Source organism: Telmatherina bonti (genome assembly GCF_933228915.1).
Source record: "Telmatherina bonti genome assembly, chromosome: 15".
Taxonomy (NCBI): Eukaryota; Metazoa; Chordata; class Actinopteri; order Atheriniformes; family Telmatherinidae; genus Telmatherina; species Telmatherina bonti.
In genome coordinates this window covers 21,641,372-21,669,068 of record NC_136613.1, presented here as the reverse complement: position 1 = coordinate 21,669,068, position 27,697 = coordinate 21,641,372, and the positions used below count along the sequence as shown (strand labels likewise).

The following is a 27,697-nucleotide window of genomic DNA, read 5'->3' as shown; positions in this document are numbered from 1 at the left end:
ATGTCTGCACTTCGAAAGAAATTTGGGGACGATTATCAGGTAGTGACCACCTCATCTAGCGGGTCTGGATTCAATCAGCCTCCACCAGAGAAAAAGAAGAAGAGGCAGCGCTTCGTGGACAAGAACGGGCGATGTAACGTCCAGCATGGGAACCTGGGTGGTGAAACCAGCAGATACCTCTCAGACTTGTTCACAACACTGGTAGATTTGAAATGGCGCTGGAATCTATTTATTTTCATCCTCACCTACACGGTGGCTTGGCTCTTCATGGCCTCTATGTGGTGGTTCATCGCATACATCAGAGGAGACCTCAACAAAGCCCACAATGATAAGTACACTCCTTGTGTGGCCAATGTCTATAACTTTCCCTCAGCCTTCCTCTTCTTCATAGAAACTGAGGCCACTATAGGATATGGTTACAGATACATCACAGACAAATGCCCTGAAGGGATCATTCTCTTTCTGTTCCAGTCGATTCTCGGATCGATTGTCGATGCATTTCTGATCGGCTGCATGTTTATTAAAATGTCTCAGCCCAAGAAGAGGGCCGAGACTCTGATGTTCAGTGAACATGCGGCGATTTCTATGCGAGATGGAAAACTCACTCTCATGTTCAGGGTCGGCAACTTGCGTAACAGCCATATGGTCTCTGCACAGATCCGCTGCAAATTGCTGAAAGTAAGTGATGCTACTTTAAGAGAGGGGGGTGGGTGGGGGATCTTAAATTTTACTTCTATGTCTTTTGATGAACAGGCTCCATTTCTTGTTTTCCACACAGAAATGCCCACAGACTGGCACTAAAGCCCTCTCCTAAGTGTTCTCGATGGAATCATGCAATTGTTTGACAAATCTCTGCAGTGGGTGAAAATGATATTAATAGCTCCGAATACTAAAAATTGACAGTAGCATTGGTTATCTAAAGTCACAATCAAGATGGTGACACAAATTACAAAACTTACAGGCCTGCAACCTGAATATCTCTTTTTGCACCAGTTTAATGAGAATTCTGCTCATATGTCTGCAGTTGTTTTAATTGGTCAGTAACAAGGTGGTAGTTTGTTACAATATGTTGTGCATGTGCAGGTGTTTTATAGTAGATGAGCTTTTTTTGGTGGATTTTTCTGATGTTCCATCTTTTGGCTTCAGATAGTGATCAGGAAAAAAAGTATATTATGTGCATTAGTTTAGACAGTTATACAGTGATGTTAACCTGTAACAGAAAATGTAAAAGTAAAATAGAAATATACATAAAGAAGTATGTTAATAGCTTATAAGATAAGTATTAACTTTACACTCATCCATCTTTTAAATGTTTTTCACAGAGCCAACTAAGCCCTTCTTGTGTCTAATTTCCATGTTCCAACACAGCAGGTCAGGATAACGTAGATGAACACACCTGCATAAAAAAGATGAAGCCAGATTAAGCTGTAAAAAAAAAAAAAAAAAACTACATCTATCCAAAAAACAATGTTCTTCATGTTTCTTAAATTTATACAATTACGGTGATTTTCTGAAGGATTGATTATCGAGTCTGATTGCATGTAAAGTGTGTAAAGCTGACACAAAACCTCCCAGTAAGCTGCAGATAAATCTGTCTTACCACTTTCATCCCCTTATTAAACATCTCTGCCTCTTTCTGCTTCCCCAGTCTCGCCAGACGCCTGAGGGCGAGTTTCTTCCGCTGGATCAGCTGGAGCTGGACGTGGGTTTTAGCACCGGGGCAGACCAGCTCTTTCTCGTCTCACCGCTCACGATCTGCCATGTGATTGACACCAAAAGCCCCTTCTATGACCTTTCACAGAGGTCCATGCAAACAGAGCAGTTTGAAATCGTGGTGATACTAGAGGGCATTGTAGAGACCACAGGTGAGTAACAACATTTTCCACAGCCAGCTCTGTTAAAAAAAGATTCCGTTTTACAAGATGTTGTGGCTCCAGGCTACATGTTGGCCCATAAGTGCTGTGTGTTGCTTTTATGGTGGTGTTGTGTTATGTTTCTACAACAAATCTTGTGGATAGTATTGAACTATTTCTTACGTGCTAAGTGCTCTCATCTACATGTGCTCGATATTGAGCTGTCGATTGCATTTCAATCATTTTTATTTCTGTGGAAAACACACAGGGCAGTTAATATCAGAAGTGGTTAGCCTTTTTTATATGCACAGATTTATAATTTTCTATAACCTGAGAGAAATGACATGAATGCATTTGATCCCCCCTTTTTTGTATTTGTGGAAGTTAGGCAGGTTTTAAAGTGAAGTGTTGAGAGCTGTAACTCTCTCAGGTCAGCGTCCAGATATTCCAGTTTTCTTTTTCTCATGTGAAACAAATTACATTCCTCCATCTTTGTGACTGAACTGCGCTTACCTCATGGCTGCTGCTCTCAGGGGGCATTATAATTTACTTTCTAGGGTCTCTTTGGAATTACAGAATTCCATTTCCTCGAGATGAGCAATGACCCGGGTAAAATTCTTCACTGTGGTCATTTTAAATTCAACCGTTTATATGACACACTTGATGAAGTAGTGTGTGGAGAGCTCCTACAGTGTTATAGGCTGTACAGAGCGGTTGTAATAGACTGATTCAGAGAAAAAACTGCATATTAAGATGTGACAGGGAGGCTGGCTATCGCCTCAGACCGTAATTAATAAAGACATTCAATTCCTGAGATATAATTATGAAATAGATTTATTGCAGTTTTATTAAAGTTGTATTGCAGTTGAGTGTTATCTGACATGCAGTATCATGACCCTTCATATCAGGGAATACAGTTTCTGCTGCACCATTCAGATAAAACCAAACATAGAGAAAAAAAGCAAGTGTGTTATTAAATTACGTCAATATACTACCGTTTGCTGTGCAGTCTGAGTGCAATACTATATCCATCAAAAGTGGTTAGCTCATTATTAATATCACCTAATAATCATGTAATATAAAAACTGTTGGAATTCAGCATATTTCTTTACTTTAGTAACTGTCTAATTCCTTTACTGGACGGTGTGTTCGTTTTGATTTGACTTCCAAATATTAAAATATCCAATTTAGCAACAGGATTTAATAAAAAGATGGAGACAATTTTAGCATGACATTGTCACAGAGGCGTTAAATCAGTCTTGCCTTTCCTTTCTTGTGGAGATTGCTACACTCACATTTGTACTTCACAAAAATGCCTGCATTGAGGAACAGTTGTGCTTCTGTGAAGTTGGTGGAAATGCTGATGTAGAAACAATCTATAGTTAAAAATTGATGTACAGTGAAAGTCTAAATCCTTAGTTGCTTTCATTTCTGGCCAGTGTAACTCTGTTTCCATGGCAACCTCTCCTTGAGTATTCAGGATTGCAGCACTGCACTATACTTAGCCTTTTTTATTCCTATGGTATGGAAACATAACGTAATTTTTGTAATAAACCAGGCAAACATGGGATAGCAAACAAGAAATGAGATTGCAGCGTCAACAACATCATCCGCTATTAGGGAAGATCTTCTCTGAAATATGGAAAGCACACGGAGGCGGTACTGTACCATAAAGTACTTGCCAGAACAGGTGATACAGCAGAGAAAGAATGAAATGAAATATTTATGAGCTTGCTTGGTGTTTACTAGTGAAAAAGCTGCCCTGTACTGTGGTATGTGTGGAAAAAAACCCCTGTCTGCAACACAAGTTAAAATACACTCTGCTGCAGAGCATGCAATAGTCTTGTTATTGGATGATAACAGACACAACAATGTACCCCTTTTGACATGGTAACCTTTTTCTCCCAGAGATCAAACAAAAATATCTTTGACTGAAGATCTCTTTTCATACAAGAAGAGAAAGGAGAAGCAGAAAGAACACAGAATTGTCCCATTTGCTATAACCTCTCACAACCTCAGCATTGTGTAAAAGGCAGAAAATATTCATCATTCCTTTCAACTAGGAGCCCAAGGTGTTTGTGATCATCCTCTCAATCTGCTACTCCTTCCAAATGAGACCTGAGTAGAGGCGTTTGTGGTTTTGGGGTATGCTACTGGAATTCTAGTGCATTTGAAAAGAAATGTTGCAAAAAAAAACAACAAAAAAAATCAGGAAGGAAAGGCTCTGATGTGCAAGTTTTAGATGAGTTCACAGCTTTGACAGTGATGACATTTGACATTGTTTCTGTCGGTACAGGCAGCACATAACTTCCCATTGAGAAGTTTTAGCTGTGGCACTGGTGAGAAAGGAACGCAATGTCAGATTATGTGTGTGCTTCATGTTTCCTCGCTGACATGGATCCCTGCGCTGTGGTTCAGAGCTGGGGTGCAGAAGGAGGATTTGAATACAGTTATGGTGAAGAGTAAATATGAACTGCAGCCTAGACCAAATGGGATATTTGTGTTTAGCCTATTTCTTTGCATAATTACTGTATATGCTTTACATTTTATATGGATCATGGAACAGATCTGACTCTGAGTAAAAAAATCAGGACTGAGAAAAAAAACCCATAAAAAATTATTATTTGTTTTCACTTATTTTACCTCTTAGAATATTTGTTAATGACCAAATAATACAAAACCTAAACCTCATTATGATAGCTAAACATTGCCCATTAAACTCAATGGATACTTCCTAACAAAGCATATTGAGTTTTTGGTGATGTAAAGGGTAAAAGAAGGAAAACAACACAGGAAGAGAAAGAACTTATGGACATAAGTGATGATTAAGCATGATTAAGCCTTTAAGATGGGCGTTATTAAGACGCTCCTGATGTCAGGTGTGCTTCTATCAGGATTGTAAGTGTGCGAATAACACAAAGTTGTGTTGACACTGAATTTTCTATTTACATGACTAAGCACTAATGGGAATACTATCCAATTTTTATAAAGTTGGGATGTTGTATGAAAAAAAGATAAAAACAGAATAAAATTATTTGCAAAAAAAAGATAAAAATGATATCACTGCCGCTGTGACACTTTACATACAGTGCAACATACACATCATTTCTAGCTAATTCATACATGTCCTATAATAGAAACCAACTTATTGCATCGAGTCATGATTTCGATCCAATCCCCCATCCTAAACATGCATGAGGCGACAGTGGGAAGGAAAAAAACTCCCTTTTAACAGGAAGAAAACCTCCGGCAGAACCCGGCTCAGGGAGGGCAGCCATCTGCCTCGACTGGTTGGGGTGGAAAGGACAGGAAAGACAGATCAACGTGTACAACTGCACTTATTCAAGAGATGCGGAGGATGTCAGAGCAGGTGGCAGTTTGCTCTACAAACTGTAGAAAGTTCAGTATGCAAAGAGAGATGAACGTTTATCATACAGTGTACGACTTTTCCCTTCAGCTATTACAACAGAAGGAACTGCGTCCAGTCACACAATAAGATTTGAATCTCTCTGGGTTTTTTTTCTCAATGCGTGTACCACTTTAAAAATAGGAACAACAATGTTTCAGTGCAGATCTTTGACATTTTTTCTGTTTTTTTTCCCTTGTCTGTCTCTCTCCTGTCAGTGTCTGTTTGCATAAATCTCAATGTGGGCATTTTTGCCCAGTGTACAGTTTGGCCAGCTAGTCTGAACTTTTTAGATGTGAACTATTTTGTGATCAATGAACTCATTTGTGAATCTGATGGAGGGTTTTCATAAAAAAAACAAAACTGTGACGTACAACTTAACATTTAAGAAGATGCTAAAGATGATATTGGTGAATTAGGCTCATCCTTGTTTAATGTGGATAAATATGTACATAAGAGTTGGGTATGGCTGGTTTGCTTAACAGCATTATGCGGTGTGGATATTTAGCACAGGATCCAACACTGCATTTTCCCAGTTTATTGTTTTATGATGTGAGGAATGAATGGCTTTGTGGGTGAGTTCGACATTGTATGCTATTTTTTTTTGCTTGCAATAGTCCAGCCCTGTGTTGTAGAACTGATCCATGTTTTCATCCAGAAAATTGCCTTCATGCATTTTCAAACCGGACACCAAATAATGTTATGGTGACTAAAATTTCCCTTTTTCTTAAAGACAATAAAAGAACTGAGATGAAAGAACAATCCAGTTTTACTGGATTATTTGCGTCCTCCCAGTCAACCCAGACAGAAGACTGATGTTAACTGATTCACTGCTTCACTGCTTAGCAAATACGGTTTTGTTATATCAACTCATGGGAAAAAAAAGGCCATTTTAGTCAGAGCAATTGAATTTATTTTTTCCTAAAATGTAACCAAATTATTTTGGTTTCTAGCCTTATCTGGTAACCAATTAAACAAAAAGTAAAAAGCAAATGGTATACAAATCAAAATGTGAAAATAATTGTCCCCAAATCAACTCAGTGATTTGTCAGCAAATATTGCAGGATGCAGTTTGTAGCTTTGCAGTTCACATTTAACGTTTCTGCAGTTGCTCTGTCAGGGCACAAATGATACCCTGCATGTGTGCCACAGACAAAACAGCAGTATTTCACACTCTGATATGAGGTTGTTGTCTCAGTAGATCATAACAGGGCTTTAGCAGATCCCTTTCACCAGCCTGACTAAATGCATCGCTTTAACTGCGATGAATTGTCAGCTGTCGTTCAGCTCTGCATACAGGTGATCATTTTATATACAAAAGAGTTGAACAGTTTATGTTGCATGTGTGAAAAATAGTATAAAAAGCAAAAGTGTGATGTAATTACGTATAGTATTGCAGGTCATTTTTACTGTTAAGCAGCCAAACAGATGGTGACCCCACTTTGACTCACCAGCTGAATCAGAGTTACTATGCGCTGTCTTAAAATACACTGGAATTTTAGATAAGAGTCCCATTAACGCCAGCAATGCCGTTTAACACTATGAAGGCTTAAATATCAAGCCCGAGGCAATCTGTTCATTAGTGAAGCGAATTCTTGAGAGCCTAGAATAAACTGTAGCTGCCAGTAACAGACGTTTAGATTTCTCCAGCTACGCAACTGATCAGCAACTAAATCCATTTTACGACAATGCTGCTGCGTTAATGTGACACAGTACCTCTTGTTGTCTGAAGATCCAATGTGCACACAGGTAATAACAGCGATAATGACCTGTCCATCCATTTTGTGTACATGCTTTATGGTGTTCAGAGTTGCAGGTTGCTGCAGCTCTACCTCACTAACCATAGGATGAGAACAAGGAATATCCAATCCATCAGAGATCCAGCATAGAAGAAAAAAACAACACAATGCATCACCTAAAGTCAACTTACAACACCCAGATGATTCAGCATGCATGTTTTGGGACCGTGGGAGGAAAAAGGGAGTACCCAGACAAAGTCTATGTAGGTACAAACTCGACACAGAAAGTCTCCAGCTGAGATTCCACCTCAGGACCAACAGCAAAACTGTCAGATAAACAAACCTAGTAGTTATTTTCTGAGAACCTCATTTTCATCACTGCACAGAAAGAGGTGTGACTGCACGTTAGTCTTTCCCCGAAATTTTGTGTTGTTTTTTTTAAATGTAACATGGTGGCAGAACACAGCCTTAAAATCTCTACGAGCTCTGAAGTGTTTTTGAATTCACTTATCAGCTATGAAAAGCAATGATTCATGAGCATAAAGTGTATCATCAGCACAAACCCTTTATCTTTTCCGAGGGGATGTGACTTTCATGCAAATGTGTGGAGTGCGATCATCACACTTGCTGGGAAATTCATGAAATGACTGCAAACAAGTCATATTTAGAAATGGTTTAAACACATGCAGTTGTCAAGCATATTTTGGAGGATTTATAGGCGTGAAGTTTAGGCAGTGGTAAACTCAGCTACATTAGTATTCATGTACTTACTTGCTTGGTGAGTTTTTAGCCTGACTTTGTCACTGTTCTGCTGACACAGCAAAGTTCTGCTAACTAATAAGTTGTCCTCTTTAGAAATGATCCTGAAAATATGTTGGTGCACACAATTCTGTATCGAATTTCATTGCTTCATTTATTTAGCAAATATTGTGCAAAAAAAAAAAAAGTTTCCCTTGAATTGATAGAATTGATATAGATTGTTTTAAAATATTTTTTTTCATATTACTGCAAACTATGCATATAAGTTACTATTATAGACAAAATAAACGACTATAATACTGATCTTAAAATGATTGTAGGTGGCAGAGGTGGTTGCATGTAGACATGATCAGCTTTGAATGTTTATTCATGTGATTTTGTGCATAATTGCTTTCTAAATTTGGGGATTGCAGCTTTGAATTACTGCCTACGTGTTTGCTCAGTATTTTAGTTTGAGCTGTGGGGTTTTTATTGAAATCCTTATGATTTGTGATTAAATCAATGAATTTGTGATGAAATAAAATTAAGAAGCCTCGCTACTTTGTTCATGTAATTTCAAAAGAAATAACTTGATCTGTGTGGCACAACAAATAATTTTATTGTACAATGCTGAATCACCATGCTGTAGTTTCAATTAAGTTGTTGTGCAACAAATACACATACAGCACAGAGAAAATGAAATTAAGAGTAATAATTGATTTGATGTAGACTGTGTCTAGGAGTAAAGCCAGCTTGCATAATTAATTGAAAACATTTATTGCCACTGATTAGCAGAGCAGCCAATGTCATGGCTTGATCTGTGTTTTATCGTCGGTTGCAGTAATTGAAATGAAAATGGAGAGCTTTCTGTTGTGCCAGACGGGTGATAGTTTTATTCATACAAGAAAGGGGCAGTAGCCCCAGAAGTCTGAGGTGGCTTCAGAGCTTCTGTAAACACTGGCGAAAGTGAACCCCGGAGATGAGGCAGCTGTGAAAGTCCAGGGAAAGTGACCATAATTCATTCGGAGTCATTACAGATAGCTTGTCCTCTTGCCTCAGTGTCGCGCTCCCTTCTCAGCCCCACGGGTCAGAGGGTTAAAGTGGGTTCAGTGGGGAAGTTAAAAGCTGCAGCTGAGGTGAGAACAGGAGTTTCCAATTAAATCTAATGTGCTCAGGGTGAGAGCTCAGGAGAGAAGTGTCTGTCCCCACTGAGTTCCACCTGCGCCGCTGAGGCGAAACACCACATGTTGGATACCTTCTGGCTCCCATTTAAAAATGTCTTTCGTGCTGCTGCTGCACGTGATTTCACCAACAATGCATTTCTTAATAATTCATCACAGCATACCATATCTAACAGCTACCTCCGTGTGTCGCATGCAATGTAGAAATCTGAGACAGAATCAACATTTTTTGATATTCTGTCAACTTTTTACAATCTGTCATGCAGTGAATATTAACTTTATAAGGTCTTTAGAGTAAATCTTCAGATTGTAATTGCTCCAACTAATATTTGAATCTGGTTGGTGGTCTGGCATTGGCTCGCCTGTAATGTTTTATAGTTGCAATATAACTCTGCTCATTATAAGAACAAGGAAAATCCCGAGCACATAATAACCATGGTGACAAGCCTGCACCTCGTACTGTTTAAAGATGACTTTTTAAGCTTCATAAAGATTAGTCGTAAGGCTGATTTACTGCAACCTTGCCACTACTGTAATGCTACCAATTATTCTCTGCACAGACAGTCTGCTTTTGCTTACGTGTTGTATAAAGCAACACTGAAATTAGCGTGACTAATTTTAGATAAACAAACAAGGGTAGTTACCTACTGTACATACAATAATTATGTTGGAGATGAGCTCCACATAATGGGCACTGCAGTGAACTGACTATGACATCCTGGATTCATTATCCTTTTTAGATGAACTGTGCCGGCTTCCCAAGGGGGAGCACGGTAATTGTGTCTTCAGGGATTTGTCAAGTCCCTGTTGGACGGCAATAAATCACTGGCAGAAGAGGCGTGGTGGCAGACCTGAGGTGAACTTGTGTGACGGAAGCATTGATGCCTCGGTTTTCTTGTCACGCTGTTAAGAATTTTAAACCACTGACCAGTGCTGAGATCCCTTTCTCGCCATCTGAGGCAGGTGATTTATAACACAAACTGGAGACTTTACCACTTAGACTCCAGTCATAACACAGGATAGGCACTCTGTATGAGTGTTACATGGCCAAAGCTGGGATAGCATTGTGCTTTGCTTGTTCAAGAGGTTATCACCCTGAGAAGGGTTCTGCTGCACTCGCGGAGTTGGTCACAGACAACATTGATTGGTGGAGCTGCGACAGTCCCTGAAGTGCAGGTGAATCAATTGTTAGGCCTAAACGCAGAGCCACATGAACATGTCATTCTTAAGACTTGTCTTCTTACAATCTGCTCCTCTGGGATATCGCTCGCTATTTTTGTCACACAGACATGCTTGAGTTTACAGGAATAATCTGCTGTCAAGCTCAAGCAACAAACCTGAAAAACAATAGGGATGCTTCCTCCCTTCTATCCAACAGTCAGATCACTTAAGATGTTTAAATCCCTCTTTTGTGTGCCCACTTCCAGTTGTAACTCCATCTTATGACTTAAAGAAGATGTAAGCACTGCAGCCATTGTGACATTAGTTTGCTGTTATTCACTTTGTTCTACAGAAGGAATATAGATACATTTTTAACCAACAGTGAAAAAATTTGTCTCTTTTTCTTTTTTTGTTTAGCATGAAGGAAATCCACTGATTGACATTTTACTCAATTGTCGCTTCAGGCCACATTCTGCACTGCCCTCACATGGTAATATGTGCTATCCTTGCTGTATGAATGGCCCACAGCCATATGCTCCTCTAGCCTGCCCAACACCCCACCTTGTGCGGAGATAGTTGGCAGTCCTGCTCATATCCCCTTTCCTTCTTTCCTTTTCCAACAGCCTCCACACTCGAGCATTTGCCTCAGCATCCAGGGTTTCCCCTCCCCCACGGCAGTACACTTCCCCTGCCTTTTCCCTCCATCATCCTCCTTCTCATTCTCACTGCTCAGCTTGGGCTGTATGGGTGGAATGAAATCTCAGAGCTGCACACAACTGGAAGCCACCTTCACAAATGGATCATACTGTAAAACATTATTTAATGGGGGGAGGGGATTTATTTGCATCTTGGAAAGGCAAACTGCGAAAAAAAACCACAAAAAAAACAGGTCACTAAATACTTCTACTAAATTTTTCTGCCACTCAGTGGTGGTCACCATAGAAACAGATGATAGGGACTTGTGGCCACAATAGCAATATCTGTATCTAATGAGATTTTTTTTTTCCATTTAATTTTTCTCTTTGCAGCCTGTTATAGTCAGGTTATTTCTGTTCTTTCTCCCAAACTGACCTAAAATCTGTTCTTACTAGCCCGAGTTAAGAGCCGTTTTTATTGAAGTCTCTCAAGTGAACTTTCCCTTTTTCTCCTCAATTAGCTCAAACATGCCGCCCAACATGCACACATTCTCAGCTTCCCAGCAGCTAATGTAGCAACAGCTTGCCGTATTGTCACATGGATCCTAAAAGAAGGCAGATGATGCTCTCTGATGTAGAAAAAAATCTTGGACAGTTGTCTGAAATTAATCATCACACCTTGTAATCCAGTGTCACAGCCCTGGCATTTTGTGGATAGGGTCTCGGCTACAGCCAAATGCCTGACAAAGAGAGCAGTGATGGGATAAAACGGTGAGCTTTGTGCGATGCTGCTCTGTCCAGATTCTCATGTTTGTTTTTGCTGGCATTTTTCTCATACATAACACTTGAGCTGTTTCCACAGCCGTGATAGACTGTCAGGGGACTCTGCTGACAGCACTGTGCTGGTGAGTAAGTTTGTCTATTTGTGTGTTTGTGTCTGTTTTTGTGTGTATGAGCATGTGAGTGACTGAGTGGAAAGGACAGCCAGACAGAGAACAAGCAAGGAATGAGGTTATTGGTGATTTTGTCACTAAATATGAGGTCGCAAGGAACTCTTTGACTCCCACGTTGCTCACTGTGAGAGTTCATCCAGAGAAGTCATTTGAATAAACCTTCATTTTCACATTGCAGACAATTTTGAGTGTCATTTTCTTGTTGCCTTGGGGTTGTTTAATCATACAATAGCTCTGATTTATTTATCTGAAAATACAGATTGAGACTCTGCTGAGATGATTTGCCAGAGTAGAAATAAATAGTTCTCTGCTCTCAGGCCTGGCCCCTTGACTGTACTCTGTGTCAAATGCAGATCTACAGTTGAAAATATGACTGAGCCAGGCACCAAACGGTTATGATCCTGCAGCCTCTCCAACCTGGATAAGCTTCTTTTAGAGGGCTGAGGCTGCGAATACCACTCTATTTTTTTTTTTTTAAACTCAGCTACTATCAAGAAACACTGGCAGGCTGCCTCTGAGTTTACAGTGCTTTTCTAGTCCAGCCACCAAAGAACCCATTTTTATCTTTGCTGTCACTCACTTCACATTCTTAAAGCAAGGTAGCAGCTACTTCTTTCTTATCACGAAAAGTGCATTTATTTAGTGGCTCAGGAGGGAGATGGCTTTTGGCCATCTTAATCTCAAAGTTTCTTCTCAACACACCTTTTCACTTTTTTTTTTTTTTTTTTTTTTTTTTTTTAAGCTTTTTCAGAGTTCATAATGAAATCAGGCAGTTAAGTTTGTAGGATATTGAACATACTGTAAAGTGCAGATAGAGCGCTGTAATCTCTCCTTCTCAGTGCTGTGTCATCTCCACTTTCCATTTGCCTGCATTGAGCCTAAACCTGAAGAATTCATTTTAAAGCATGGCTGTCTCTGATGACACGATATCTCAGCTTGAAGAACATCGGCACTCGCTTATCTTCTCATTCTCGGGTTCCTTTCCTTCTGAAATGTACTTTTAATGGGAACTGTTTTTAGATCTGTCATGATTTCTGGATTCAGTAGAGGATTATTCTACTTCCATTCATGCTGTCACATGAATTTTGCATGAACAATGCGAGCCCTGCTCCGAGACTGAAAAAAAAAAAGATAGAAATTTGAGAGTTGTTGGGGTATTCTCGGTTGGTCAGGTCATGGTAATCCAAACCGCTGGAATAAAAGCAACTTTTCTTCATTTTCTTGGTTCTTGAAGATGTTTCATCTCCCATCCACAGGAATTCTTTCATATTTCCTTTTTCTTTTTTCTTCTTTAGCTTTTGTGTGTTAAAAATCCATTAAAAGGTTGTTCAGGTCACTTGTGTCTCTGACTCACATGACCATTGTGAGTCATTCAAGTACACTGTGTTTCCATTGCAGTTTTTTTGTTCAATAAAAGTGATATTTCTACTGTTTGAACAAACTACATTTGCAATTTGCAGGTTTCCAATGAATAGTGTAAGTCGCTAAAACCTCGTTGCATTGATGAGATTTCAGGAGAATTGCTGTTTATGGTAGGTAGCCATGGAGCATTATTTCAGAGTTTTCTAATTGCTGCGGAGGATTTGAAAACAGCCTTTTAAGCCATTCTTTCTCATTTCTATTTCTAAATCATTGTAAAACTCTGCATTCACTGTTCTATACTCCATACTGTGCCACTTATACCTGAAATGAACCTATCATCACGTACAGGGAAACGTAAATGCAGAAAAAGTGTTTCGATTACACGTTTATGATAACTATATATCAAAATGTCTGAAAAGCCACCTAATAAGAGTATAAAAACTTTTTAGTGTTATTTGAGAAGTGTTTTTTTTCTTTTTCTTTTTCTTTTTTTTTTTTTTTTTTAAATTAATGTAGATGTTTCCATTAACAGTTTTTTATTGTGATAATTAGGTTTTTTTTTTTGCAATTCTGTGGGTAATTGAAACATAACTTCTAAAGTTTATTTACCAGTGTGGCCTAAATGGTTGAAAAGGTCTAACATATAAACTGTTGTAAAACTGCCCGAGAAGAAGTGTTAAGGTTGCATTATAGGTGCTGAGGAGGTGATATCTGAGGCTACCTCTTGTGTTCAGTTTCACAAAATTGGCCTCCATGACACCTGTCTCAAACCATGCAGCCTTTACATCTATATTTTGAACTCTACTGTCCTTAAAAAATGATATCTTTTATCCTTGAGATACAGGTGGGAATCTCATTCTTAACTTTGAGAGCTGGTCTTCCTGTGCCATGCTGTGTATTTGTGAATACAAAAACTACAGCTTGTTTTCAGGTATTTTCTTGTCGTGGTGAACCTGCTTCTGCCTGAGGGTTTAGACATGTCGTAAAATAGCGCTTACAAAGTATTTAAAATCATTTTCATGTCTGCTCAAATGCTGCATAGTTTTTATCAAGTTAATATCCTGTGATGTATGTTTCAGAATACTTTGAAATTGGACACAGCAAATCAATCATAAATTATTTAATACAATTCCTTCGTTCACCTCATGATTTATTTAATTCCAACAGAAAGTTTAATTTCAAAAGTAAAATGAAAAAGAATTAAAGCATGTAACATGTGAACCTCCACAAATACAAATCAATAAATAATTATTGTTTATTTCTGATGTTAATGACTTTGTAAGATGTTCCATTAATCAATGCTTTTGGCATTTAAAGCCAGCCAAAGTAGTTATAGATCCAAGAATGACATATTTTTTATTTCATTAAGTCATTACTTGCAATATTTTAGCCAACAGTTGGCTTATTATCACATATTCAGCAGACATGGAGCATCATTAGTGTTCTTTTAATGCTAAAATATTAGCCATTTGGAAGGTCTGTTGTTTGAATGCTCAGCTATGTTCATGATATTATCAATACCTCTCTTATTCTGGTCTTTTTTCTGAAGCTTTTGAGCTCCACATCTAAAAGAGACATCGGTGGAAACTAAACAGAAAAACAACAGTAAAGCCAAAGCAAAGAGCTGAAAATTTCTGTGGAAAGCTCTAGAAAACAATAAGGTCTGACTTTCTCTTCACGACAAAGAAATCCATAAACATTATTAAAGAGAATCGATTGATCTGTGCATCCATGTAAGGTGATAATAGTGTCATTCATATCATTGAAAAAACACTTGCAGATCTTTTGTACAACATAGTTAGCTGTTACCGCCAAAGATATAGTATAGTGGATTTACCATTATAAAATTTTCATCTATACTTAACTAACTGATGCCGATATGTTAAAACATTACAAACATATTATCCATTATACATTATACATATTATCCAACATATTGCCAAAATATTATCCAACACTTTACTGATCCCCAGTAACAGTAAAGTGTTCAAAATTAGTTAAATTTGCACAAATACTTTTTTAAATCAGTAATATGTGATGCCTTATAGTAAGCTGATACATACCACATAATTTGAAAAACAAAAACAAACAAACCCAGAATAAACAGGCTGTGTTCACTGTTAGACAAATAAGCAGAACACTGCTAAATTCTCAGGCATGTTTCAGAATCTCATATTGTGGTACTTTCTTGTGAGGGGCCACTCCACAGAGGATTTGAAATGCACTGGTATTGTCTGACACTGAGTCAAAGAGGGGACCAGATAACCATTTACTTAAATTAGAAGTGCAATGGATCCACAGAGTCACAAATTTCTTTCCTAATGGACTGAATGAGGAATTGCCTCTTTACTGATTCCAATGATGTTTTTCCCACTTGGTTTCTTTTTTCCCCCTTAATTGCGCTTGTGTGTCTTTACAGTATGTATGTGTGTTTTAATTTCACAACCTGTAGAATGAATGAATCAGATCATGTACTAAATGAGTCTATGTGCTCTCACTGTGTTGATAGTGGTGAAAAAAATATTTTATTTGATTGATCATCTTGCTGTCATTTCTTCACCCCCTAAATCAATTAATTTTATTTTGAAGATGTCAAACAAACAAACAAAAAAAAGATGCCAGAATTTCTAATAATACACACTGATGACACAAATCTATGTCTCCTCTGTGTGGGGTGGACTGCTATACATACAAAGCTTGTGTCCTGTGGAACACAAGCTTTGGGTCCTACACAGTATCTTCTCTATATGAATCATATCCCTCAGTTCCTGCACAAGTTGTGACTTTGATATATAAATATATATATATGTGTGTATATATATATATATATATATATATATATATATATATATATATGTATATATATATATATATATATGTATATAATGGAAGTCAGCTCAATGGAAAGAACAAGATCCAGGCAATTAAAAGCTATGCCCTGCCAGTGATCAGATACCCTGCTGGGATAATAAACTGGCCAAAGGAAGAAGTTCAGGCCACAGATGTTGAAACACAAAAGCTAGTTCCACCCAGTCCAGTGTCCAGCGACTATATGCTAAGTGCAAAGAGAGAGGCAGAGGACAACTGAGCATCAGGTCTTCTATCCAAGATGAAACATCCAAGCTCCATGAATACATCAGGAAGAGGGCCCCAACGGATATAGCAGTTAGTGAATTTCTCAGGCAATGGAACCTCAAGGAGGCCAACTTTGAAGAACCCCTGCATGTGATGTACCACCGACAGATCATTGAAGTGGCTGATATAAACAAGTCCTGCCAATGGCTAGATATGGATGGACCGAAGAATAGCACAGAAGCACTATGCAGAAGAGTACAGCTAAGATACTGCATAGGACCCTAAAGCTCCCAGCACTCTGGTAGAGGACCTGAGCTTGAGTTGTATAGATGGACAGATACAGACAGATACAGACAGACAGATCTCAACAAAAGGCTTAGGCAGCAACCCAACTGTGTAGTGTCATGATCCATGGTGGAGGTGTGGACCCAAATGCAGGAATGGGAGCCAGAGATGCAGAAAAAAAGATGCTTTTGAATCCCAAAAAACCAAACTGAAGCCAAACTAACATGGAAAATCAAGAACGTGATGCTTACAGAAACACATGAAGCTAATAACTGAAACTATCAAAATGAACCGGCAAACAGAACTGAAACCAAATAGTATAAATGCAGACAGAACAGAACAAGACACTAATTGAGTCCAGGTGAATCTAATGAACAGGAAAGCAAAAAAGGAAACAGGAGCAAAGGGAACGAAACATGGAGAACTACAACACAAAACAGGAATCCAGAACTAAAAAGCCACAAAATGTACAAACACTGACAGTGTAGAAATATTTGGTTCACCAGGACCTACAAAAATTTTTTGTGCAGTACAATGTTATTATTACATCAATTACAACCACCTAAAGACAGTGACAACCTTTATCTGCATTTAACCTGAACTAACAAAACATCAGAATGTTTCTGACATTTGTTGCTTCATCCTGAGATTTCCTTTTTTTGTTGTTTAAATAAAGTCGCTTATCTGTTCCCCCCTTTCCTCTGTTAGCCAAGTCCACTTGCGCCGCCATGTTGTTCTGCCTACCAGCTGTTCCACCTCCATGTGCTTGAGAAATTGCCAGGCAGGCAAATCTGCTGTACCAGTGTTTGACAGCCAGGCCAGTCAGACCATATAGGTTCCAGTCCATCACAGAAATTGTCCCACTCGTCCTGTGAACCAGTCTGAGCATGTCTCCTACTGTATGTTGAAGGCAAGTACAGTCTCGATAAAACAGAGAAAACACCAGTGAGTGGTGGATGGAAAAGTACTGTAAAGTGCTCAAAAACAAGTCATGAGCTCATTTTTCTTTTTAATAAAAATGTTTTATGTCTCATTCAAAGCCTACGGGGCTTCTTTTATTTCTATCTCTAACCATCCATCCATCCATCCATCTTCTGCCGCTTATCCGGGGTCGGGTCGCAGGGGCAGCAGCCTAAGCAGGGAAGCCCAGACTTCCCTCTCCCCAGCCACATTTGCCAACTCTGCGGGGGGGATCCCGAGGCGTTCCCAGGCCAGCCGAGAGATGTAATCCCTCCAGCGTGTCCTGGGTCTTCCCCGGGGTCTCCTCCCAGAGGGACGTGCCTGGAACACCTCACCAGGGAGGCGTCCAGGAGGCATCCTGACCAGATGCCCGAGCCACCTCAATTGGTTCCTCTCGATGCGAAGGAGCAGCGGCTCTACTCTGAGCCCCTCCCGGATGACCGAGCTCCTCACCCTATCTCTAAGGGAGAGCCCGGCCACCCTGCGGAGGAAACTCATTTCAGCCGCCTGTATACGAGATCTCGTTCTTTCGGTCACGACCCACAGCTCATGACCATAGGTGAGGGTAGGAACGTAGATCGACTGGTAAATCGAGAGCTTCACCTTCTGGCTCAGCTCCTTCTTCACCACGACAGACCGGCGCAGAGTCCGCATTACTGCAGACGCCGCACCGATCCGTCTGTCGATCTCACGCTCCATCCTTCCCTCACTCGTGAACAAGACCCCGAGATATTTAAACTCCTCCACTTGAGGCAGGACCTGACCCCCGACCCGGAGAGGGCAATCCACCCTATTCCGGCTGAGGACCATGGTCTCAGATTTTGAGGTGCTGATTCTCATCCCAGCCGCTTCACACTCGGCCGCGAATCGCTCAAGCGAGAGCTGGAGATCACGACCAGATGAAGCCAACAGGACCACGTCATCCGCAAAAAGCAGGGACCCAATCCTGAGGCCACCAAGTCGGATCCCCTCAACCCCTCGGCTGCGCCTAGAAATTCTGTCCATATAAGTTATGAACAGAATCGGTGATAAAGGGCAGCCTTGGCGGAGTCCAACCCTCACCGGAAACGGATCCGACTTACTACCGGCAATGCGGACCAAGCTCTGACACCTGTCGTACAGGGACCGGACAGCTCGTACAAGGGGGTCCGGTACCCCATACTCCCGGAGTACCCCCCACAGGAGCCCCCGGGGGACACGGTCGAATGCCTTCTCCAGGTGTTGTGAGGGTCTGCTGGGAACATCTGGCTGAGTCCCCTGTTAGAGTGAGCTTCAACTCCCACCTTCAGCAGAGCTTCGAACATGTCCCGAGTGAGGCGGGGGACATTGAGTCTGAATGGGCTGTGTTCCGTGCCTCTATTGCTGAGGCGGCCGGCCGGAGCTGTGGCTGTAAGGTAGTTGGTGCCTGTCGTGGCGGTAATCCCAGGACTCGTTGGTGGACACCAGCAGTGAGGGATGCCGTCAAGCAGAAGAAGGAGTCCTATCGGGCCTTCTTGGCCTGTGGGACTCTGGAGGCAGCTGATGGGTACCGGCGGGCTAAGCGGCATGCGGCTTCGGCTGTTGCCGAGGCAAAAATTCGGGCATGGGAGGAGTTCGGCGAGGCCATGGAGAAAGACTTCCGGACGGCTTAGAGGAGATTCTGGTCCACCATCCGGCGGCTCAGGAGGGGGAAGCAGTGCTCCATCAATACTGTGTACAGTGGAGGTGGGGAGCTGCTGACCTCAACTCGGGACGTTGTGGGTCGGTGGAGGGAATACTTCGAAGACCTCCTCAATCCTACCAACACGTCTTCCCATGAGGGAGCAGAGCTGGTGGACTCAGGGGTGGACTCTCCTATCTCTGGGGCTGAAGTCGCTGAGGTGGTCAAAAAGCTCCTTGGCGGCAAGGCCCCGGGGGTGGATGAGATCCGCCCGGAGTTCCTTAAGGCTCTGGATGCTGTGGGGCTGTCCTGGCTGACACGCCTCTGCAGCATCGCGTGGACATCGGGGGCAGTACCGCTGGATTGGCAGACTGGGGTGGTGGTCCCCCTTTTTAAGAAGGGGGACCGGAGGGTGTGTTCCAATTACAGGGGAATCACACTCCTCAGCCTCCCTGGTAAGGTCTATTCAGGGGTCCTGGAGAGGAGGGTCCGCCGGATAGTCGAATCCCGGATTGAGGAGGAGCAATGCGGTTTTCGTCCTGGTCGCGGAACAGTGGACCAGCTCTATACCCTCTCTGGGGTCCTGGGGGGGGCATGGGAGTTTGCCTAACCAGTCTATCTCTAACCAAGCTCAGTATTTGGATGTCCTCAAAACGGGGTCCCCTGTCCTTTTACTGCAGGTTCACTTCTGACCTTTAAAAAATACAAAAAAAAAAAAAAAAAAAAAAAAAACCCACTTCAATGGTTTTTGAACAGTTACTCTTCCATCCAAGAGATGATGGTCTTTGGTATCTCCTACCAAACACTTACAGTACAGCCTTTACTGTCCACCCCAGGTGGTTTCACACCATTCCCACCTTGAATCATGTGAACAGACATCTTACATGATGGCTGGAAAGGTAAACAGCTCACAGATAACAACATCCCATGTAGCTGTCAGGTGGACCAGTGACACATGGGTGACCTCAGTGACGCTCAAGGTGTGAATAACCCTGTCAGTACCTGATGTGAATCGCTTTCTGATGAATCAGCGAGTGGTAGAAGCTCAGGTAAAACTCAAGCATATAGATGTTCTTCTGCATAGATATAGCAAATAATGATGCTTTATTTACCAAGATGTGCATGGGTTTCAAAAGCAACTAGCTTAATCCGTGACCAAATATTCAGTCTTGTATGAACGTGACATGCTGGAAATAATTTTGATTACTATTTAGAAATGAATTCACCTATTTACCTTGAGCATAAGGAAGTACTTAGATAGCTTTAGCTATCGAGCTTTTAACAACATTTGTGCAATATTTCTGCGGTGTTTACAATATTAAATCAATAAGAGGACAGTCACACCTCAAAACACATACAGTTATGCTACATTCACAATGCAGCTGAATTCTGATTTTTCCAGTTCTCCATTTATTTTGACAATCAGCACACCACAGCTTTTACCCCCCCCCCCCCCCCCCCCCCCCTTTGCAGACCAACCAGCCTGCTTTGAGAACCATGTTCATGGTATGTGGTTATTTGCATAGACCGTGTTAGCTTGTTGTTGCTGTGATAAAGCACCCAGAAACTCAAAACCTTGGCTGTGGACAAATAACTGCGATGCAAAAAACAAAACCAAAAACAGACTTTTACTCATTTTGGTGTGACCAGACGTACTCTTTTGTCTTATTTTTGATAGCTTAAAAATGAGTTTGACTGAAATGTAAAAATCTACCTGAATTTGCGTTACGCCAGCCTCATCCAAATGTCCAGTAAGTAGAATACTGTCAGTGTTGATTACACTGCATACTGAAAATTAGTGAGCATCGATGGTCTCTAGACGGGTCAAAATAGATCAATAAATTGGTGACAGGAGCTCAAAATGCCGGAATGGAGACGGCGAGCAAATCAAGCGGCAAGAAACTCTTGATAGCCTACTTCATTTTGAATAATTGTTTTATTGAATAGATATGCAACACAGAACTTATAAAAGGCAAAACAGAGAAATAAAATATTTTCAGGGATTAGTGTACATATCACAGTTGAGACAATAATGATAGGTAATACTACAATTAATAAACTTTTTTATAAATAATTTTGTTCTTTTTAATTTTATTTTTCTTTACCATCTGTTGTTTATTTACTTCTCGGACTTTTTCAAACAATCTCCTGCTTATAATCTATAAGGACTGAAAACAGCTGACATCACAGCTTCCTGTGATGTTATGTACGTCGCTGCTCACTTTAGATGATGTAATTCCATTGCGGCAAAAAAAAAAAAAAAAAGATAAAAATGATATCACTGCCGCTGTGACACTTTACATACAGTGCAACATACACATCATTTCTAGCTAATTCATACATGTCCTATAATAGAAACCAACTTATTGCATCGAGTCGTGATTTCGATCCAATCCCCCATCCTAAACATGCATGAGGCGACAGTGGGAAGGAAAAAAACTCCCTTTTAACAAGAAGAAAACCTCCGGCAGAACCCGGCTCAGGGAGGGCAGCCATCTTCCTTGACTGGTTGGGGTGGAGACAACAGGAAAGACAGATCAACATGTATAACTGCACTTATTCAGGAAGACCTGCGGAAAAAGGAGGAATAAGTTAGAGACGGCAATATTGGCATATATTTATACATTAATATAGTAGAGAAATGGAGTGAGGTACTTCTCAGTGCATCAGGTAACATCCCCATTGCTACATAAGTAATGGATGGCTAGACTACCCATAACTATAAGAGCAAATAGCATAACCTGGATAGTTGGGTCCCGTACATGCAGACTCCAACTCAGGAGATGCTCATATCCTAACTATAAGAATCATGGAAAAGGAAGGTTTTCAGCTCAATCTTAAAGGTGTGGAGGGAGTCTGCCTCCTGAACCCACGGTGGGAGCTGGTTCCATAAGAGAGGAGCCGGATAGCTAAAGGCTCTTCCTCCCATAGTACTCTTTGAGACTCTGGGAACCACCAGTAAACCTGCAGTCTGAGAGCGAAGTGCTCTATTTGGAATATATGGAGCTATAAGACCTTTTATGTACAATGGAGGTTGGTCATGGAGAGCTTCATATGTGAGGAGAAGAATTTTAAACTTTATCCTGGATTAAACAGGGAGTCAGTGTAGAGAGGCTAAAACTGGTGAAATATGATCTCTCCTGCTAGTCCTCATCAGAACCCTCGCAGCAGCATTTTGGATCAGCTGAAGACTTTTCAGGGCATATTTGGGACAACCCATAAATAAGGAATTGCAGTAATCCAGTCTGGAAGTAATAAAGGCATGGACTAATTTTTCTGCATCTTTCTGAGACAAGATGCCCCTAATTTTTGCAATATTACGCAGGTGGAAGAAGGCGGTTCTAGAAACCTGTTTTAAATGTGAGCTAAAAGACAAGTCCTGGTCAAGAATGACTAAGATTTCTCACAGTGATACTGGAGGCCAGATCAATGCCATCTAGATTGATGTGTTGTGTTGTGGCTTAATGTGTTGTGCTGTGGCTAATTGTGTTGTGTTGTGGCTTTTGTATTCCTGTGACACTTCAGGGCCACCGTATCATCCTCAGAAGAAACATTTTCAAAGGCATGTCATTAGAGGACAAAATGGGTGCCCATAATTCACCTTGCTACACAAAAGGTGACATAAAGCTCAGGAGGGGGGTTAGTGCTTTATAACAGTCTGAATGGCACAAATCTGTTTTTTTTTAATCCAGCCCCGTCCACTTTCACATGTGCTCCTAAATGGGATACTTATCTGACCTGGGTTATAGTGACCTCAGTCTGAACTATCATGTCACATTTCATCCATTCATGTCATTGAAGTGAGAAAAACATCTCAAATGTGCACCAGAGGAGGCAGGACTCGGTAAAATCAAATGTAAACAATGGACAGAGCAGTGTTAAATCATACATTTTATTCAGTTCTGACTCCACAACAACTGATACTCACGTGCTACAGAGTGTAGCATCCATGTTAACCCATGATAATAAAGCCTGGTGCATAAAACATTGTGTTTTCCTCTGCACATGACACTTCAGGGCCACGTTCTGTTCACACTTAAGCTTGGTGATGGCTGCATTGAAATGATAATGTGAATGACCATGGAAAAAATTACATTAAAACCTGCAAATAGCCTTAGATCACTTCTGCCAATGGAACAGTTGCATGTTCATACAAACATGGTCAGAAACATTGTTTATCTAAAATATTTGACATCCATCTAAAATAGTTGTTGCTATTAAGAAAGATTTGGCACAGGGGATATTTAAACTCAAAGATAATCTATATATATCTATATAGGTGTTATGGATGTACTGTACACTCCCACTCATCCATTCATTCATTCATTCATTCATTTTCTGAACTGCTTAATCCAATTCAGGGTCGCGGGGAAGCTGGAGCCTATCCCAGCTGGCTTTGGGCGACAGGCAGGGTACACCCCGGACAGCTCGCCAGTCCATCGCAGCCCACTCATCCAAATGAAACATATTAGTGAGCGACAGACACACACTGACTTGGCCTGGAACTCCGCACCAGTCACTTTAAACTAAAAATCTTTAAAAAAAAAAAGAGGTCAAAAGAAAAAGAAATTAAGCCCCATTGCCTTACCCTTAAAAACCAAGGATTGCCATTTATAAACTGAAAATCTTTGTACAGTGGATGCTGTAAAGCCACATGTGGGAGGTCACAATGGTCAAGTGGTTGAAAACCCAAACACTTAAGCCCAGCAATGCCTCTTGCACAATCTGGTAACTTTGTCACATGTCCTTTCTTAAAAGAGGAACATACTGAACATGCTATAAATATTTAAAGGTAAAATAAAAAAAACGAAAAACAACCCAAAACTCTGAAATGTCTGTTAGCGTTTTGACATCTCTAATGTCACTAAGTTGCTCTTACAACACAACACTCCACAATGTTTTCTTCTGTGATGCCCTGTGATTGTTTGCAGCACCACCCAAAAGACAAACAGTAAAATGGTCATTTCTGTAATTTTTTTTGTTGTGGTTATGTATTTACTCTTGTTTTTTTTATTATACAGCCCTGGTATGATATCACATGAGAGAGTCGTGAAGGTTGCAAGTGTAAAACAGTGCAACGCTGCACTGTAAGTGTGACAGATGAGAGTAAAAGGAGACTTCCTCTGTGCTTTATTAAAAATGACATTTTTAATAAGAGTGCTAGCCTTTACTGATAAGATGTCACCAAAATATATGATTTTTCTTCTTCACTGACAGAAAGACACTCTTAGTTCTGTGGTTTTGTGCTGTAAAAGGTCACAGTAAAACAATTTTGTTCAGGCTCTGGAGCCATATGCGAGATCTGACCCTGCGCTCGCTGGGAAATCCTTTTAGTTTCTGGCAGGATCTTGGAAAAAGACCTTTGTTTTGTTTTTTGTTGTGTCAGTGTTACTTTTGACCAAACTCAGCAGTGAAAAGGTTTGTGGCTGTTGCATGCGCACATTCTTACAGTTTTGTTTCCATAGAAACACTGAGTCCTGGGCAGTCATGTATTTTAGAGTTACATAAGGCTTTTCCAGTAATACGACATGCAATCTGATATGGGATTTCTCATTTGGCTGAATTGCTATTTTAGGAAAAATACACTATAGCAGCAAAAAAATATCTTTGTTTTTTCTTGTTGATGCTATTTTGGGTTGTTTAGATTTAAGTCTGTTTTATGTAGAAGTATCTGTCTAAATAGCATAATGTCTAAATATATTTAACATAATGCTCTTTTTTCCATCAGTTATTGAACTGAGCCATGGCCTCGCTGACAAGTCGAGGTGCTGTTTTCTGTATTATTGCTGTGTGTTACACTCTGCAATATGAATGTGGGCATTGCAGAACAGCAGGTCTTCAACAACACAATTGAGCATACATGATGCAACTGTGTCTATAATTACGCAATGGCCCAGGCATCAGTCCCTGAATAATGTATGGAAATCACATTTATATCATTAAGTTTTCTGACAGAAATAGGTTTTTAAAGAAAAATACAGCCTATCCTCATAAGGATTGAGCTCCAGGCTTGTGGGGCTCATGGTTTTGTGAAGACAGAGGTCTTCCGCCTACACTATCTGCAGGACAAATAAGGCGTTATTAATAGATTTAAGATGGAGTTATTTGAGTCTTGTATGTTACTGTAGCGATTCTTTGCCTCAGGCACAACATCATTTCACTTTCTCCTACCTTTGCTGTTATCATGTAAAGGTAATGTTTGTACTGATCTTGTAGCAATGTATTTACAGTATGGATTTCCAATTAGCATTGCAGCACTGAATGTGGTGCTTGATGAAGCAAGTAGCTGTTGTGAAACCTGAACAGAAAGGCTTTCACACCACAGTTCTCTCAGAATCGCTCCACAGTATCCACACCTGTTGATGGTGACCATATTTTGGCTGGAGGGAATTTATCCGGCTCACTATGAAATAAGATTCTCATTCACGCTTAACTCTCAATCGCTTTGGCCCTAACGTTTACATTCGCTTTCTTCACTTTATTCACCACAGCACGCTACCGTGTGCCTACAGGCTTTGGGACTTTAAAGCAATAGAGCAGAAGTGATTCCATGAATACCCTAAATGCACATGATGTTCAGCCTTTTCCACATCTGTGATTGTGTTCAGAGCAGAAATGAGTAAATTATTTCATGTCCTTGGGAATCAGGCAGATTCACAGATGCCTCTAGTTCTGGGTGATGACATGATGGCTGTCAGTAGCAGATTCTTCCAATGAATTATTGCTTCTCAGCTTGGACCTAAATGATGCAGCTAAAACACTACAGAGCTTTTAATTAAGGCGCAATAACAAACAACTGCAGTCACAGATTTCCTAACGGGTTTCAACATGTTTTTACACGAGTGTCCCAGAAGCTCCCCCATTAAAAATTGTGGTTCTTCTAATTTAGCTCCTTGTAGTAGTTATAATGCTAATTATAGTTGTGCTTTCTTCACTCTCTCTAAGATCTTAATATTGTGAGATACACAAGATTCTGCTGTGAGAAGTGGAGTATGGTATAATGTGCAGACAACTATGATAGCAGCTGCAGAATAATATTTAGGAATAATCGCTAATAATCATCCAATAACTTGGCATGAAAAAATCTGTTATGTTGTCTAATTGAATACACAGGATTCTGCTAATTGTTTTAATTTGCTTTTGAGGATGGTAAGGGAGTTTTCAAGCAGGGGTTCTATCCCACTGTGAGGGAACATTCCTTGCAAATGTTTCATCATCTGTCATCATTTGCCAAATTTGCAAAATGTGTGTGTTAAAAATGTGTGTTCATACTTTCTTGCTGTGATTATATATATATATATATATATATATATATATATATATATATATATATATATATATATATATATATATATATATATATATATTATATATATATATATATATATATATATATATATATATATATATATATATATATATTGTATGTAAACATATTTTGTGGACTAAACTTCATTGCTCCAGTGATTATGTGTAGTATTGATTATCTTAATCCTCCATCTCTCGTAGCTGCCAGCCAAGCTTAAGAGGTTGATTGAACAGTTAAGTAGCACAAACAGTGATGAGAAGAAAACCGTTTTTCATCTCAGAATCTATTCTTTTATTCAATTAAAAATGATCCTCCTTACAAAGAACAGTTTTTATTTTTAAATATCTGTATTGTTATGTGGAAATTAAATAGAAATGTAAGTACTCCTATAAGAAAATGCCAACCTCAAATTCACTCTAAATATGGCATGAACACTGTTCATTCTGAGTGGTGATGATATATTTAGCAATTCATGAAATGCACATGCAGCAATTATTTTACAAATAAGCCTGCAAATTGCTTGTAAACATCACGTTTAGAAGACAAAAATCAATTAAGCCTATTATTTAGGCAGCTGGCTCTGTAAAACAGGTAATGCGTATTCACTGCGGCTGGTTTGTTTGCTCTATTGTTTGGTTTATCTAAAAATGGCAAGAACCCTGATAATATCATTGATTCTAATGGAACAGAGCCAAGCATATAATTTACTCTGTTAGTATCAGAGTGATGAAACATTTCATCAAGGCACTGAGACGGAATCTGTCTTTATTCCAGAAGCTGAAAACTATTTGTGTGTTTTTGTCAGGGATGACCTGCCAAGCGAGGACATCATACACCGAGGACGAGGTTCTCTGGGGACATCGCTTCTTCCCGGTCATCTCCTTAGAGGAGGGTTTCTTCAAGGTGGACTACTCTCAGTTTCATGCCACTTTTGAGGTGCCCACCCCTCCCTACAGTGTAAAGGAACAGGAGGAAGCTCTGCTCCTCTCTTCGCCCCTCATGGCACCGTCCCTGTGCAACAGCGGAGAGAAGAACAGCTCTCTGGACTGCCTGGAGACCCTGGAGGACAATGACAGCACCACCAAGCTGCCTACCAAGCTACAGAAGATCACAGGCCGGGACGGCCTGCCTAAGAAGCTGCTGAGGATGAGCTCCACCACCTCAGAGATGACTTACAGCTTTGGAGACCTGCCCATGAAGCTGCAGCGAATCAGCTCTGTTCCTGGTGTCTCTGATGATAAGCAGGCTGGTAAGGCCTCCAAGATCAGCACAGAGCCAATCAGTAAGTCAGTGGCGGACTTACCTCCAAAGCTGCAGCGACTGGCTGGGGGAGGAGGGGGCAGGATGGACGGACACCTGCCACCTAAACTTAGAAAGATGAATTCAGATCGCTTTACATAA

At 40.4% G+C, this 27,697-nt stretch overlaps 1 protein-coding gene across 1 annotated transcript; it reads left to right on the top strand.

The window, feature by feature from the left end:
* On the top strand, positions 1–27,697 carry kcnj3a (potassium inwardly rectifying channel subfamily J member 3a; the record flags this gene model as incomplete). The annotated part of the gene is made up of 3 exons (XM_079254197.1): positions 1–678; positions 1,649–1,865; positions 27,102–27,697. The coding sequence occupies 3 exons, from the start codon at positions 1–3 to the stop codon at positions 27,695–27,697; spliced, it is 1,491 nt and encodes a 496-aa protein (XP_079110323.1).